The sequence below is a fragment of the Episyrphus balteatus genome, chromosome 2, assembly GCF_945859705.1.
Source record: "Episyrphus balteatus chromosome 2, idEpiBalt1.1, whole genome shotgun sequence".
Lineage (NCBI taxonomy): Eukaryota > Metazoa > Arthropoda > Insecta > Diptera > Syrphidae > Episyrphus > Episyrphus balteatus.
The window spans coordinates 10,328,509-10,342,847 of NC_079135.1; the positions used below are offsets into that span (position 1 = coordinate 10,328,509).

Consider the following 14,339-nt stretch of genomic DNA (forward strand, 5'->3'; position numbering starts at 1 on the left):
TTGCAATTTTCCATTTTTACATCAAGCTTCTGCTAAAAAAAAATAATTTTTTTATTAATTGACTTTTTAGCAAATTTCTTTTCATATTCTTGTAGGAAATTGAACGCTCTACAAAAAAGGCCTTATACACTTTTTTCGTTTATCTAACCGTTGAATAGATATTTGAGGTCCAAAAATCGAGAAAATCTTTAAAAATTCGTTTTTTGTTCTTAATTTTGTAACAAATTGAAAAATTATAATGATTAAACGCGCAAGACATATTCTTGTTGGAAATTGATTGCTCCACAAAAAAGGTCTTATTAACTTTTTTCATTAATCTAACCATTCTAAAGATATTCGAGGTCAAAGTTAAAAAAAAATATAAAAACATTTTATATTTTTAAAAAATTTCTAATTCACTGAAACTTCATTATTTTCAAATTAGCAAGATATATTCTTGTAGGGGCTTAAACGTTCTACAAAAAATTCCTTGGAATGAAATTGATTGCTTTAACCGTTTAGAAGATATTCGTATCCAAATCGCAATGCATACGGGTCATAAGAAAACTATTGAAATCAGTGAGCATTGGTTTGGATACGAATATCTTCTAAACGGTTAAAGCAATCAATTTCATTCCAAGGAATTTTTTGTAGAACGTTTAAGCCCCTACAAGAATATATCTTGCTAATTTGAAAATAATGAAGTTTCAGTGAATTAGAAATTTTTTAAAAATATAAAATGTTTTTATATTTTTTTTTAACTTTGACCTCGAATATCTTTAGAATGGTTAGATTAATGAAAAAAGTTATTAAGACTTTTTTTGTGGAGCAATCAATTTCCAACAAGAATATGTCTTGCGCGTTTAATCATTATAATTTTTCAATTTGTTACAAAATTAAGAACAAAAAACGAATTTTTAAAGATTTTCTCGATTTTTGGACCTCAAATATCTATTCAACGGTTAGATAAACGAAAAAAGTGTATAAGGCCTTTTTTGTAGAGCGTTCAATTTCCTACAAGAATATGAAAAGAAATTTGCTAAAAAGTCAATTAATAAAAAAATTATTTTTTTTTAGTAGAAGCTTGATGTAAAAATGGAAAATTGCAAAGCGGAGGACCTTCCCATTAATATAAAGAGCTCATATTTGGTGTGTATATTCTAGAGGGGTCTAGCAATCGATTTTTTGGAGTACCAATTAAAAAAAAAGAATTTCAATTTTTTTGACCCACCCTAATGTGTATAGTTAGTGTATTTTTGAACAATGAACCATTGTGATGTGGCAGATGAGTGAAAAGTGCATTTTGTTCTTCTTTGCATTGATGTCATTTCAATGGTGTGTGCAAGTATTTTTCTTGTTATACTCAAATGGATTTAGCAACGTGGAAACAGAGTTTTTTTTTGTATTTTTTGTTATTTAGTTTGAAAAAAGTGCTTTCAAAAAAATATTACACATACGCCATAGTGTCCCAGTGATTTTTTTTTTTGTTTTGTTTGTTTTTGTTTTATTTTAAGTGAGTTGCTCATTGTATTTACATACAATTTAATCACAGTTACTTTGTTTTAATGGTTGAATACGAATTTGAATACGATTTAAGTAATTTTAGATTATTTATCAGTTGAATAGACATTGGACTCGAAATGTAAATAGAACAAATAAAGGATTGGATTTAATGGTAAATTTGAATAATAGTTCGTTTTTCTAATGGTGTCTTTGTAACAAGTATTTATTGTTCAATGATTTAGCTTAAACGTTCAAAGTTTTGTGATTGAATATTTAATATTAATGTTTGCTGGTTGGTTGGTTACATATTTTAAAATAAAGATTAAAATTAATTTTCAACATTTTCAACAAATTTTTCGAATTTTCAATCCTGAGAAGTTTAAATAATTCATTCAAAAGAAAAACAAAACGTGAGAAGATCTTATGAAAACTGGATTTTGGTACATTCATTCCTCACTGTGGTCTTAAAACAAAGATAAACTCCCCACATCAATACGTCTACCAATTTTAACAAGTGTCAAAGGCCTCCCAAAACGAGTTTTTAAGATTTTTTTTCATTTTGTGTGCTTGAAAATAATTAATTCCAGAGGATATTTTCGGGTTTTAACCCTAAAAAAAATGTCAAAATAAATGATCAAAAGTTAGGAAACTTTTCAAAAAGTTTTTTTTTTTTTCTCAGTAAAATCTTGATATTGATGGTCATAAAGAATTTTAGCATTCTTGATCCTCAAAAAATTTCTAAAGAAAATCAATCTTTTTGTAAAAATGAATTGCTTGATATTAAAAATGTTTTCGCTATTTGTCTTTTTTTTTGCTCTAAAATGAAGTCACTTTCGTATGGCGGTACAACAAATTTACATTTTTTGTTACCTATTTTAAATTTTTTGAGTGAGGGCATATAATTATTTTCAAACAATGGACTTTTCACCATTCAGAAATGTAATCAAAATGTATTTTTCTATGTAAAAGTCAGGAAAAGCGACAGTTTTATTATGAAAACTTGAAAATCTAGCTTGGGAAAAAGTTTCAAATTGTCAATTTATTTCTTTTTATATCTAAAAAATGTCATTGTTTTGCTGTCCCGATTTTAATAAAATGGTATCTTGCATTTGTTAGGGAAGTGTGTTAGAAATATTATTGATAAATTGTATAAAAAATGTAAAGCTATAGTTGCAGATGTTTGCAGAATATATATCAGTCACACTGTAGCTCATTTTGGTTAATCATTGCTAATAACTGCTCCATTATTTCTTAATGAAAACTTGCAAAATTCCGCTTGGTTTTCAGAAAGTACAGGCCGACTTTGAGGTATTCTATAGAACAATGTTTCCTTAATTTTTTTTGTGACATATCTCATCAAAACGTTGCAAAATTATCATGTCTTCTGATGTTTTGTGCCTAAAAATCTTAACATTAGAAATCTTTAATATTCAAATTCAAATCAAATTTCTTTACACTCACTCATAGCACATTCCATGAAAAAGTAACCCACAAAAAACATATTTATTTAAATCCATTGGTTTTTTCACTAATCTAGCCCAATTTTTCATTCCCTAAAGTAAAGTAGAACTTAAATATTTAAAATTTATTTAAACGAATTGATCTAAGTCAGTCATCTATTGTAGCATCATTGTTTTTAATATTACCTATAACAAATTGAAAAACAAAATATATAAGTAGACATCATGTGTATTTAAGTAAATTATTATACCTAATCCCTTTAAATCTAAAAATTTCACATGCGACTAAAATTACATTTATAGTTTTAAAATATTTGTTTTGCAAAATGTAATTATTACTGATTTTATCCATAATTAACGATGAAATTTGATTTTATTAGTTTATCTTGTGAAAGGTAAATACACAAATAACGAAAACACTATTAAGCTCACAAATCACTTTATTTCCCATGATTTTTCATTCACCTATTCTTGGGGTTGTATACTGGTGACGCTAAAAAATTGAATTTTAAAAAATATTCTAAGTAGATACACAATGTTCTAAGTAATCAACAATCTTACAAACAACTTTTATTGCAGCATAAAGTAATTAAAAAAGCAATTTCAAAAAATAGTTAATCTCAGCTTTTTGACTGAAAAAATGAGAAACTTCTGATCAAAAATCATGGTTAACTTTTGCAATTACTAAGAATTTTTTTTTAATAAAGAGCAACATCGTGCAACTCAGTCGTGCATTCTGAATTTAGGTTATTATTTTTCATTTCGATGCCATCAAAAATGTTTTACTCATTTTTGATAGTATCGCTTAACTAAATCGCACTAATTGCACTTGTTGGGCGTGCAAAAGTCACAAAAGCAAAACTAAACCGACTTCCCTCAACACTCTTCGCCCTACAACAACAACACTCTCCATGCTCGTCAAACATAATAATCCTTCTCTCATTTCTATGCCTTCCTATTTGTGCAAGTTCAAAAAAAGCCTTATAATAGGCATATAGACATGGCACACACAAACTATAGCTCAAATGTGTGCAACGAGAATAAAAAAAAACCGCACCTGAATGCATTCCTTTACACACAGTAGTACCTATAGCAGTTGTTACAGCGGCGGCAGCAGTGTAGGGACAGGTCCTGAAAAATGTGATCAAATAGCAAAAAGGATACAGCTCCGGAACAAAGCGACACAGCATACAAGAACTAAACATAAAAAAAAAAAAGATTTATAATATGACTGTTGGTCTGCTTGCTTAACTCTGCCACACCCCCTCACGTTCACATGAATGCAATTTAAAAATAATTAAACACAAAAATAGAACATTAAATTATACACAGTACATAGTACACTACCCAGAACACACACGGAATTATTGTCGCTTGTCCGTCCATCCGTGTTCACGTTTTGTTTGACTTAACCCAAGCAGACATTCATACATAAAATTGTGACACTCATACAAGCTTATAGTTGTACTGTACACCTACAATCGCAGTTGTTAGATAAATAATTTATTTTTAACGAGCGTTTTGTTGGCCAACATTTGCACTAGCAACAGCGGGGATGAGGATAGCTCTTGAACAGGAAGACACAGTTTTTGTAGGTGATGATGGTGTACAAGAGAGCAGGGAGGTTGGGGGGATGGTTTTCGAGAATAAAGTTCAGGGTTAGTCTGGCCAGCTGCGGGTGACGGCCTTTCAATTTCAATTGCATTTTTTCGAGTGTTGAGAAATATAATGTAACATTCCCATGTCCGTATAATAAGAAATACTGGTAAAAGAAACTTGGTTAGTAATCTTTGAACTTTTATAGAACCAAAAACACAGTGGGGATTCCTTTGAATGAAATACCAATTAGTGACTTGAGTTACAGTTAAGGGCGTGTTTTTTTTTACTTTGAACGATTATGTCATTTGCACTAAGTATTTTGAAAAAGGCAAACATTTTTTTGTATACAAAGTTGTCAAGAAACTTAATTGTAGGTCACAAAATGGCTAAATAAATTTTATGAAAAGAATATCGCAGTTAAGGGAAAACAAATAACGCGTGAGACAGCGGTTTGTTTTTGTTTTGTTTTTTTGTTTTGGAATCAATTAATGATAACAAATATTTGTTTTCCTAGACAGAAAGAAAGCGAAATAAAATCGATAATTTAGGTTAATTGTAAATGATAGTTCACGGTTTAAGGGTGTAACCGAAACCAAGCCCAGTCTTGTGGTGACCAATAAGAAAAACATATCCGTTAAAACAAATAAAAACAATAATTCGGAACAAAACAAGAGAAAGGTTAGATTTTGGTTTGTATTGACGTTGGTAGGTTTGTAATTGGGTTTTTTTTGTGGTGATTAGTGTCAGTGCTCTTGTGAGATTCCAATCCTTTAACAAATAAAAAAAAGTTATCTAGATACGTGTTGACCACCTCAATAATGGGTGTTATCGTGAATAACAATTTCCTGCTATCGGCAGTAAATTTTCTATTTCATTAGATTTTTTTATTCGCAGGAAATAAATTCCGAAAGAGATCGCACATTTCCAGGACAAAATTCTCCTAAAAATTCTTGGTAGGAACCACTGTTTAGTAGAAATACCTAGTTTCATTCTTGTCACACAAAATTTACAATTGAAAAATGCTCATCAAGTTATTTTGAAGTCCAATTTGTGAAAAATGGGTGAAAGCGATCCAAACTGTTTTATTGGATTTCAAAATGAGTGAATCATTGAGTGAAACGAAAACGACCAAATCGCGTTTTTCAAAATAGCGAATTTCCCCAGGTTGGTAGCTTCCCGATTACCAGAACTTAAGCTTTTCTAACACCATTCTTTGAGATCTGTAAAATCATGCTTCCTATATCTCGTTCCACAAAACACTCTATCTTTCCTGTACTACATAAGAAAAACAGATATTGTGAGACAAGCTCTAAAGCCAAATTTAAATAGGGTAAAAGAAAAAAGATAAAATTGCAGGAACCAAGTGAATTTAAGGGTTTTTGCTTCCAAGTCAAATAACTTAAAAATAATTTTTAAAAATTTGTTGTGACTGTAATCAAACTTTAAATGCAAATTTGCAGACCTTAAGTTCTTTACATTTGAATCACTTAACTTTTAAGTTTTTTTTTTCAAGAATAAAAAAAATTACACATACACCGCAGTGACCCTTTAAGCAAATGAAAATAGACGACAAATTGCTGTATCTTTGGTTTAATAATGAAACTAGTTATTGATTGTCAAAATTTTACATTTTTTTGCTTGCTTGAATGAATGAATGAATGAATGGATGACATACGTCGCTTCTTCCTATGATCAAGTAGCTTAACTTCTTGTGTTAATTTAATTTTATATGTAAGTTTAATGGGCACAACCTATGTTAGTAAAGCCCAATTTCAAGAATCGAGTGCTTTTTAAAATTGTAAGGATCCGATTGGGATTTTCCGCATATAATTTTCTGTTGATTGAGGTCTAATATTAGATAAGCTGTTTAAGATACGATTTTAACAAAGCTTCTCCCAAAAATTAAAAAAATTAAAAAAACATATTTTTTTTCAAAAATCGTACGGTTTATTTTCGCAATTGATAAGAAAATTTGTTAGACTTAATAAATTCGCTTTCTCCTTTTCATATCAAATCCTATTTTTAAAACTAGAAATTAATTAAATTGTTCCATCCAACTGCCTTATACAAACAAATCAAAATGACAAGAAAAACACATCATTATAAAAAAAGCTTTTTTGTTTTGTCATCGTTTGCATTGTGCATCCTTATTTTTCTAAGTTTATAATATATATAACAAAAAATATACATTTTCTTATTCGCTTATTTCTTCATAAATTGCATTTTTTTTTCTGTTTACGTTTTCTCATATTTTTTTTTTCTTTTAATTATGTCCTCTAATTAATACCAACACTAAACGTCCTGTATATCTTTGCTGATATGTTTAACATACAAACATACGACAAAAAATAAACTTCATTACACTCGGACGATCTGTATGCGCTTCTTCTCTTCTTCACCATGTGTCTATGTGTGCTTTTTCAACAAAACAAAAAAAAAACTTTGCTTCACCTTCAACTTTAACATCGAAAACTCTTTCATAAAAATGCTGTTTGTATGCATATAAATATGCCAACAACGATGACGTCATTCTTATATTGTTCTTCGCGCATGAACTCAACCCAATACACAAAACTTAAAAACCAATACACCTATAACATCCTGATATGTGTTCCTGTAAAAACTACTATTAATTAAAATTGTATGGCAAAACAATTATACTGCTGCTACTGCTCCTTGCAATTGCCTGGCGCGCTCTGCCCTACTCCTGCTGCTCTTAACTGAATCCTGTGTGATGCTATGCTTTTGTTGCCTGCTACTGTACTGTGATGTTGACCTTGTTTTGTGCGAAATGCATATACACATACTAATCGATGTCCCTTTTTGGTGCTGCTTCGGCTTTCATTCTCTCGCTATACACAACACACTCCACCTGGGAATGACATTCGGTCGGCACCTGTCGTCGTATAAACGTTCTATCGTCGTCATCGCCATCGCTACCATCACACACCATCGTCATCTACGTTGTCTTCGTTTGTCCTTGTGCATCTTTATTATCCTTTTTTTTTGTTGTATCGTTGCATTTTATATACTTTACTGCTTGCGAATATAAAAATATATTACATTTAATTTATTACGTGTTGCTATGTTTTGTCCTGTAGAATTTTGGAAAGCAAAATAAGGTTTGCATGAGACCTTTTGATGCAATGGTTCCTATTTAACTAACGATATGTGTTTCTTTTCCAACAGACAACAACCACTACTATCGGACGAGCAAGCGAAGGAAGTCGAGCAGATTCTATCTGCACCAGCAGCTGCATCACCACCAGTTACTGTTGTTGCCACACCAATTGTTATTTCTAGTCATCATCATCAGTTAGTGGAAGACGAGCGAAGAATCGAAGAAGAACCAGAAGAGGAACCCGTCGTCATCGTCACCAAGTGTAACAACTACGACAGAGTCGACGATGAAGACGAACCCGAATGGTTACGTGATGTCCTCGAAGCACCAAATCGCAGTTTAGAGAATTCCATTCACAGTGAATCGGCAAGCTTCCTTGACATCGACAATGAACCTCATCAAGTGGATCTTGGTGTAACGGTAACTGCCAGTAAAGTTGAAACAACCTACGACGAAGAGGTAAACTGCAATACAACCTTCGACGTTGGCTCAGAATACAACAACAAACATGACATCTTTAATCAAACCTATGTCCAACAAGATACCCTTCATGATAGTATTGTCTCTGCTGAATCTGCTGATTCCACGACTCACAATAGCTTACAAACAACAACTATCGATGATAGCATTATCTCGAGTAAGCACAATTCGAATTACTCATTAGCTGATCATGAGACCATCACAACAACCACACAGCTAGACGAATCCCAATTCTATATACCAGAGTATCCTCCGGTACGAAGCAAAGAAGTCTATGTCGAAAGTGGTGTTCATTACTTTGAAGATGGCAATTTTTGGATGGAAGTACCCGGTCTACTAGAATCTGACGACGACGATATAACTTATCCGCCCATTGCAGTTAAAAAGAACAATAAGATTCGATTTAGCTCAGGACCGATTCAAGTATTTTCGACATTCTCTGTTACCGATTACGATCGACGCAATGAAGATGTTGATCCGGTTGCCGCTTCGGCGGAATATGAACTTGAGAAACGTGTGGAAAAAATGCATGTATTTCCGGTGGAATTGATGAAAGGACCCGAAGGACTTGGATTGAGTATAATTGGTATGGGTGTGGGAGCCGATGCTGGCTTAGAGAAATTAGGAATATTTGTTAAAACAATTACCGATAATGGTGCTGCAGCTAGAGATGGACGTATTCAAGTGAGTTCGAATGAATTCTAAAAGAAGTTCCATTAAAATAATGACTTTTTTGTTTTAGGTAAATGATCAAATAATTGAAGTGGATGGAAAAAGTTTAGTAGGTGTTACTCAAGCCTATGCAGCGTCAGTTTTGCGCAACACATCTGGTCTAGTCAAATTTCAAATTGGTCGCGAGAGAGATCCAGAGAATTCTGAAGTTGCTCAATTGATAAGATTAAGTCTTCAAGCCGATAAAGAAAAAGAAGAACGTCTTAAGAGGTAAGTCTTCAACAAAATATCGATTTTAATAAATCGTTAATGCCATTTTTACCAATTACAGACAACAAGAAGAATATCTTCGTCGAACTCTCGACTATTCAGAAGACTCAACACAACCGGCTTCGGCCAATTCAAGTGTTTCTGAGGGACCAACAAGTCCCGTTCAAGTTGAACATCCAATGGAGGTCGAAGCAACACACTCCCAAGAAGTGGAGTCTCTAAAGAGACTCCTACAAGAGGTACGAATTTTATAAACAAAAGAAAAATCCTTGAAAAAAAAAACATACATAGTTGTTTCTAGAATATATTATATATTTCAAATTTTAAACATTTAATTTAATTTTATTGCGTTCTTGGTGGATATGTGCTTTAAACAAATAAAAATACAAAAAAATAAAAACAACAGCATAAAGCGGTAATTAGATGAAATTCGCTGAAACGAAATTATTTATATTAGATATAATATTTGCACACTTTTTTGCTGGCGTTTTCGTTATTTAATCATTCTTCATCCACTGTATATTGTTTTAGTTTTTTTTTTGTGTGTTAAGTTAAGTTTAGTTTCTTTTTTCTTTTGAATTCAGTTTCAAGGGATATTATATCACAGAGTTGGTAACATGCCCTTTTGCAAAAAAGAGGAAATAATTTTTTATTCTATTTTTATACTCATCTCATGCTTTACTCGTTATTATTATAACACCTTTAAGGATATTGACCAGTCACTTGTATTTTTATTCCAACGTTCTTTTTTATATATATATATGCACCTTTCCACATGATTTTATTTGAGTTTATATTGCTGAACGAAAAAAAATGAAGAAAAATAAAAGTTAAAAAGCTGTGTGTCATATCAAGTTATTAGATGTCTGAAAAGTTTGTATAGAATTTCTTCTATACAACAACTTATGCTTATACTATCTTAAAACTATACTTTTAAAGTTCTTCTGACCGATAAATTTTGAATTATATTTTTTTTTATCTTATATCCTACAAGAACCAAGTTTTGAATCTTCAAACACTTCAAACTATGCCACATGCATACTTTATACCCATTATTTAGAATTGATGCAATTTTCAGATGCACTCGCCATCGCCAGTAGGGGTGTATTATGTTATTGGTATCGTAATATTTTGAAGGAAAAGAAAATTTATTTTGAAAGGTATCCTATATTTTAAACAAATAAGTTATATCTTATAGATACATAGTATACCAACACGAATTCTTGCTCTCTTTGTTTAGCTAACTTTTGGAAGTCCCTATTTAAATTTAATTTTTGTAGTTATTGATATTGGAGTAAAACAGATTAATACAGGATTCAAACACAAAGCTGTGTGACGTCTAAAAAAATTAAAAGATTTTTTTCGTACAAGAGAGTTACAAAGAAGTATTTTTGAAACGAGGTTCAAATGCAAATTAAAGAATACAGCCCTGGTCTGCTATTCACGTGATCTCGAAATCGTTTCCACTTTTTTGGCATGAAAGTTTTGTTTTTAAAGAAATACTCTACTGCGTCTGAAAACCAAATTTTACATTGGAAATATTTGCCAATATGTAAATAATATGTGGATTGACCTTAAAAAGGTTTTAAGTTGTTCCATTTCTGATCCAATTTCATGCTGGTATTTTTGCATTTACTTAACGAGAACTCCTCTACCTAAAAACACATGTGCATTTTTCTTTTAAAAAATCCTTTTTCCAGAATAGATGTTCATATGTATAATACAATTCATTTTTTTTTTTTTCAAAATTATAAGTTGTGGAAAAAAATCTGAACCCGTTTCTATGAATATTTTCCTACCATTGTGTCTTGATGGACCTACAAATATTGAACCCTTCTACGTGTTATCGAAAGCATGTGGTTTATGGTGCATTATTTGCAAAATATTTTGTTTATTTTTATGAAAAAGCTTCTATATAGCCTTGAATTTCGCTTAGATTCTACAACATAATCTAGTGTGCATGATAGGGTCTTAGTTCCCTATACATATAAGCAAAAGTTAATTAGTAACTTTCAGGAATTTTTTAGATGCATTCAAATCTCTTAAAATAAGCCCGCGTTTTTTGCGATTGCTTAGTGAAAAGAAATGTTAAAATGCAATCTAGCTGATAGTTTAGTTAGTTTTTGAGCTGCGTGGCTTTGTTATATTCTTTTATACCCTTTGCAATATTTATTTCTATTATTTTTTATTTATTTTATTTATATTTTTTCTTATGTTTTTAGAGTGAAATGAGTTGCCTTTTAAAAGAAGACATAATCACTAACTTAAGAAGAAAGGTGGGTGTTGTGTAGTCTTTTTTTTATTTATTATAATTTATCCCTTTATTTATTATTATATAACTTTGTTTGTTTGATTCTTTTTTGTATACTCTGTCTACTTGTTAATTAATTCGTTTATATATATGCAAAACCTCATTAATATATATTCTGATGTTATGTTCTATACAGCTTGTAAAACTAGAAACAACTGGCAATGAAGATGAATTACTCAACGAACGTTTACGCCAAACCGAACGTGAATTAACAAATATTAAAAAAGAAGCTTCTAACCTACAAAATATGCTTCAACAATCCCAAAGTCAGTACATGGCTTTGGATAAAAAATACAACAAAGCCAAACGATTGGTTCGAGAATTCCAACAACGTGAAGTCGATATGGTACATCGTGAGGAATTCTATCAGCAGCTATTGCAAGAAAAAGACACCGAATACAATGCTCTGGTAAAGAAACTCAAAGATCGAGTTATTAATTTGGAACACGAACTGCAGGAGACACAACGCAAAGCTGGTTTCCCAGTTGTTCTGCCATATGATAGTACCACGTTAAAATTAACGCCACAAATGGTTCGTAAGGCACCGCCAAAGCCGCTGTTCCACAAACTAGAGACTGAACTCTCGGATACTGAGATTTCTGATTTGTCACCTGATGGTGAGGGTGTTAAGACTGCCACAGTAGAGAGAAAGGTTCCTATTAAGGACGAATTGGATGCAGCTGTGCCGCAACATGAATTACTTGATAATTCAGCGACTAAGACTAAGATTGATCTTGGTAGGGGTAAATACATTATTATTCACTTAGCCAAGACTTTTCATATATAAATTATGTTTTTCAGCTTCACGTGGAGGTTTAGCTAATCGTCAACTACCAACTGGTAAGAAGAGCCTGAGCAATAGTAGCTCTGATTGTGGCTTGGACAGTGAAGACGATTTGGGGACAAATGATACATCATCAACGGGCACCACTATGGTATCCAATGGTAACCACCAGAACGGACATCATAATTTGCACAACAGTGACAAATATGTTCGGGAACAACAAATCAATCAGCTTTACGCTCAAGTGCACAAGGACCACAAAACTCATTCCACTATACCAAATATCTTTAAAACCACCAGCAGTGATTCATCGTTTGGTGTTAGCAAGGATCTCAATAGCTCATACGACAGTATACTTGGTTCCAATGATAAGCTCTCAGAAAATGATCAAACTGAGAATTGGATGTATCCAAGTCGTCGGAGAGGCAACAAAGCGCCACCGGCATCTTTTACCGATCAGTTGAATCAAGTGTTATCTGATCGGGAAAGGTATGTTAAACTCCTAAATGAGCTAACAAAAAATTGATTAAATTCTTATTTTGTAGACGCCTCGGTGATGGTTCATCCCGACATTCCAGCGATGATTACACCGAAATTAATAAAAGCCAAAGTTCAGCGGCAATCAGTGCCAAAACGTTGATTAATGAAATTCGACAGGCCGTCAACGAAGCCCAACCAAAAGGTAATTGCCATGCATTTTGTTGCATTCGCTTTGATTGTTTTATTCTCTTCATTTCTCAAATTGAATGCGTTTAGAAAACAAAATTTTTAAAAAAGTATAAAATATACGCGCTTGCTATTGCTACTTCTTTTTGATGTGGTTTTAGATGTGTTTCTAAGTTTTTGACCGTTTAATTTCTTTTTTTCTTTTTCGTTTCCTGTTCCAATTTAATCGAAACAAACAAAAAATACAAAACAAAAAAATACACAAACAAACAATGTCAAAACACCTAAATGCCTTATAGTTAAAAACGTTGTTCCTCAATCCCTTTCTCCGCCTGGTACAGTTCCATGGCAGCAACAATCACAGTTGTCGCATCAACAAGGTCCACCGTCCCCCACAAGCATGTCGTCTGGTTCGACATCGCCCGGCTATTCGCCAAGTCGTTGTATGGATTTATCAGGATCGAGTAGTAGTTTCTCAGAAAGGAAATCCACACACAATTATAAAGGCGGACCTGTGCATGAGTGGACCAAAGAACAGGTAATTGTTGTTCTTCTGTTTATGTGTATGTGTTAAAAATCCTTAAAATTGAAAAAAAAAAAAATTTAAACCTTTCTCAGGTGGGACACTGGCTAATGGGCATCGATCTTGATCGCTACATTCCGGTATTCAAAGAGCACAATGTCGAAGGCGGTGCTCTACTAACTCTAGACTCCAAGGACTTAAAAACTCTTGGCGTTTCTGGCGATGATAAACAACGCCTCAAACGTCGATTGAAAGATCTCAAGGCAAGCATTGAAAAGGAACGTAAAGATCAAGAACGTGAACGACGTGAACGTGAAAAAGCCATACGTAAAGCTGAAAAGAAGGCTGCTAAGAAAAAGTAAAATTACAAACAACAACCAACAAAAATCGACCTTTACTGTACTACATTGATAGATATGATAAAAGAGAAAAAAAAAAAAAACACACAACATACACACATACAATGGACTGATTTAATTAATTTATTAAACAAATTAAGAAGAAAAAAAAAACAGCAAAGAATTTAATTTTCTATTTTTAAATAAAAATATAAACTTTGAAGGTATTTAAAAAGAAAACATTTTTTTTATATAAAACTAAAAATTATAATTAACTCTTTCTTCTTAGTTACAGTAAAATTTAAAAAAATAACAAAAAATACGATAAAGATATTAAAAATTAAACTATTATCTAAGGACACATTTTTAAAAAAAGTATCTATAGCTATATTACCACATCATACATTACAAATAGTACATTGAAAGTAGAAAAAAAAAGTAAAAGAAAAAACAAATGAAATGAAAAATTCTTGTAACTGTAGTAAATACCCTATCTCTCTAGTTGTTTCGTATAAATGTTTGTGCATAAAAAAAATACTAATTACTATTAAAATAATATTCATAAATTAAAAAAATTTTTGAGCTAATATTTAAATATATAAAAAAAAAAAAACAAATTCATAGACAGTGTCC

At 31.8% G+C, this 14,339-nt stretch overlaps 1 protein-coding gene across 7 annotated transcripts in view; it reads left to right on the top strand.

Moving 5' to 3' along the window:
• Nucleotides 1-13,817, top strand: part of LOC129909158 (uncharacterized) — a 96,161-nt gene extending 82,344 nt beyond the window's left edge. For 4 of the 7 annotated variants that reach the window (XM_055986149.1, XM_055986150.1, XM_055986151.1 and 1 more), the window contains 9 exons: nucleotides 7,731-8,826; nucleotides 8,885-9,084; nucleotides 9,146-9,323; nucleotides 11,307-11,360; nucleotides 11,532-12,138; nucleotides 12,197-12,668; nucleotides 12,725-12,861; nucleotides 13,145-13,383; nucleotides 13,464-13,817. In XM_055986149.1, coding sequence (XP_055842124.1) covers nucleotides 7,731-8,826; nucleotides 8,885-9,084; nucleotides 9,146-9,323; nucleotides 11,307-11,360; nucleotides 11,532-12,138; nucleotides 12,197-12,668; nucleotides 12,725-12,861; nucleotides 13,145-13,383; nucleotides 13,464-13,730 — 3,250 coding nt within the window. In that variant the 3' untranslated portion in view covers nucleotides 13,731-13,817. The remainder of the gene's footprint in view (nucleotides 1-7,730; nucleotides 8,827-8,884; nucleotides 9,085-9,145; nucleotides 9,324-11,306; nucleotides 11,361-11,531; nucleotides 12,139-12,196; nucleotides 12,669-12,724; nucleotides 12,862-13,144; nucleotides 13,384-13,463) is intronic. The other 3 variants (XM_055986153.1, XM_055986154.1, XM_055986155.1) reach the window with 3 other exon arrangements.
• Nucleotides 13,818-14,339: the final 522 nt, after the last annotated feature.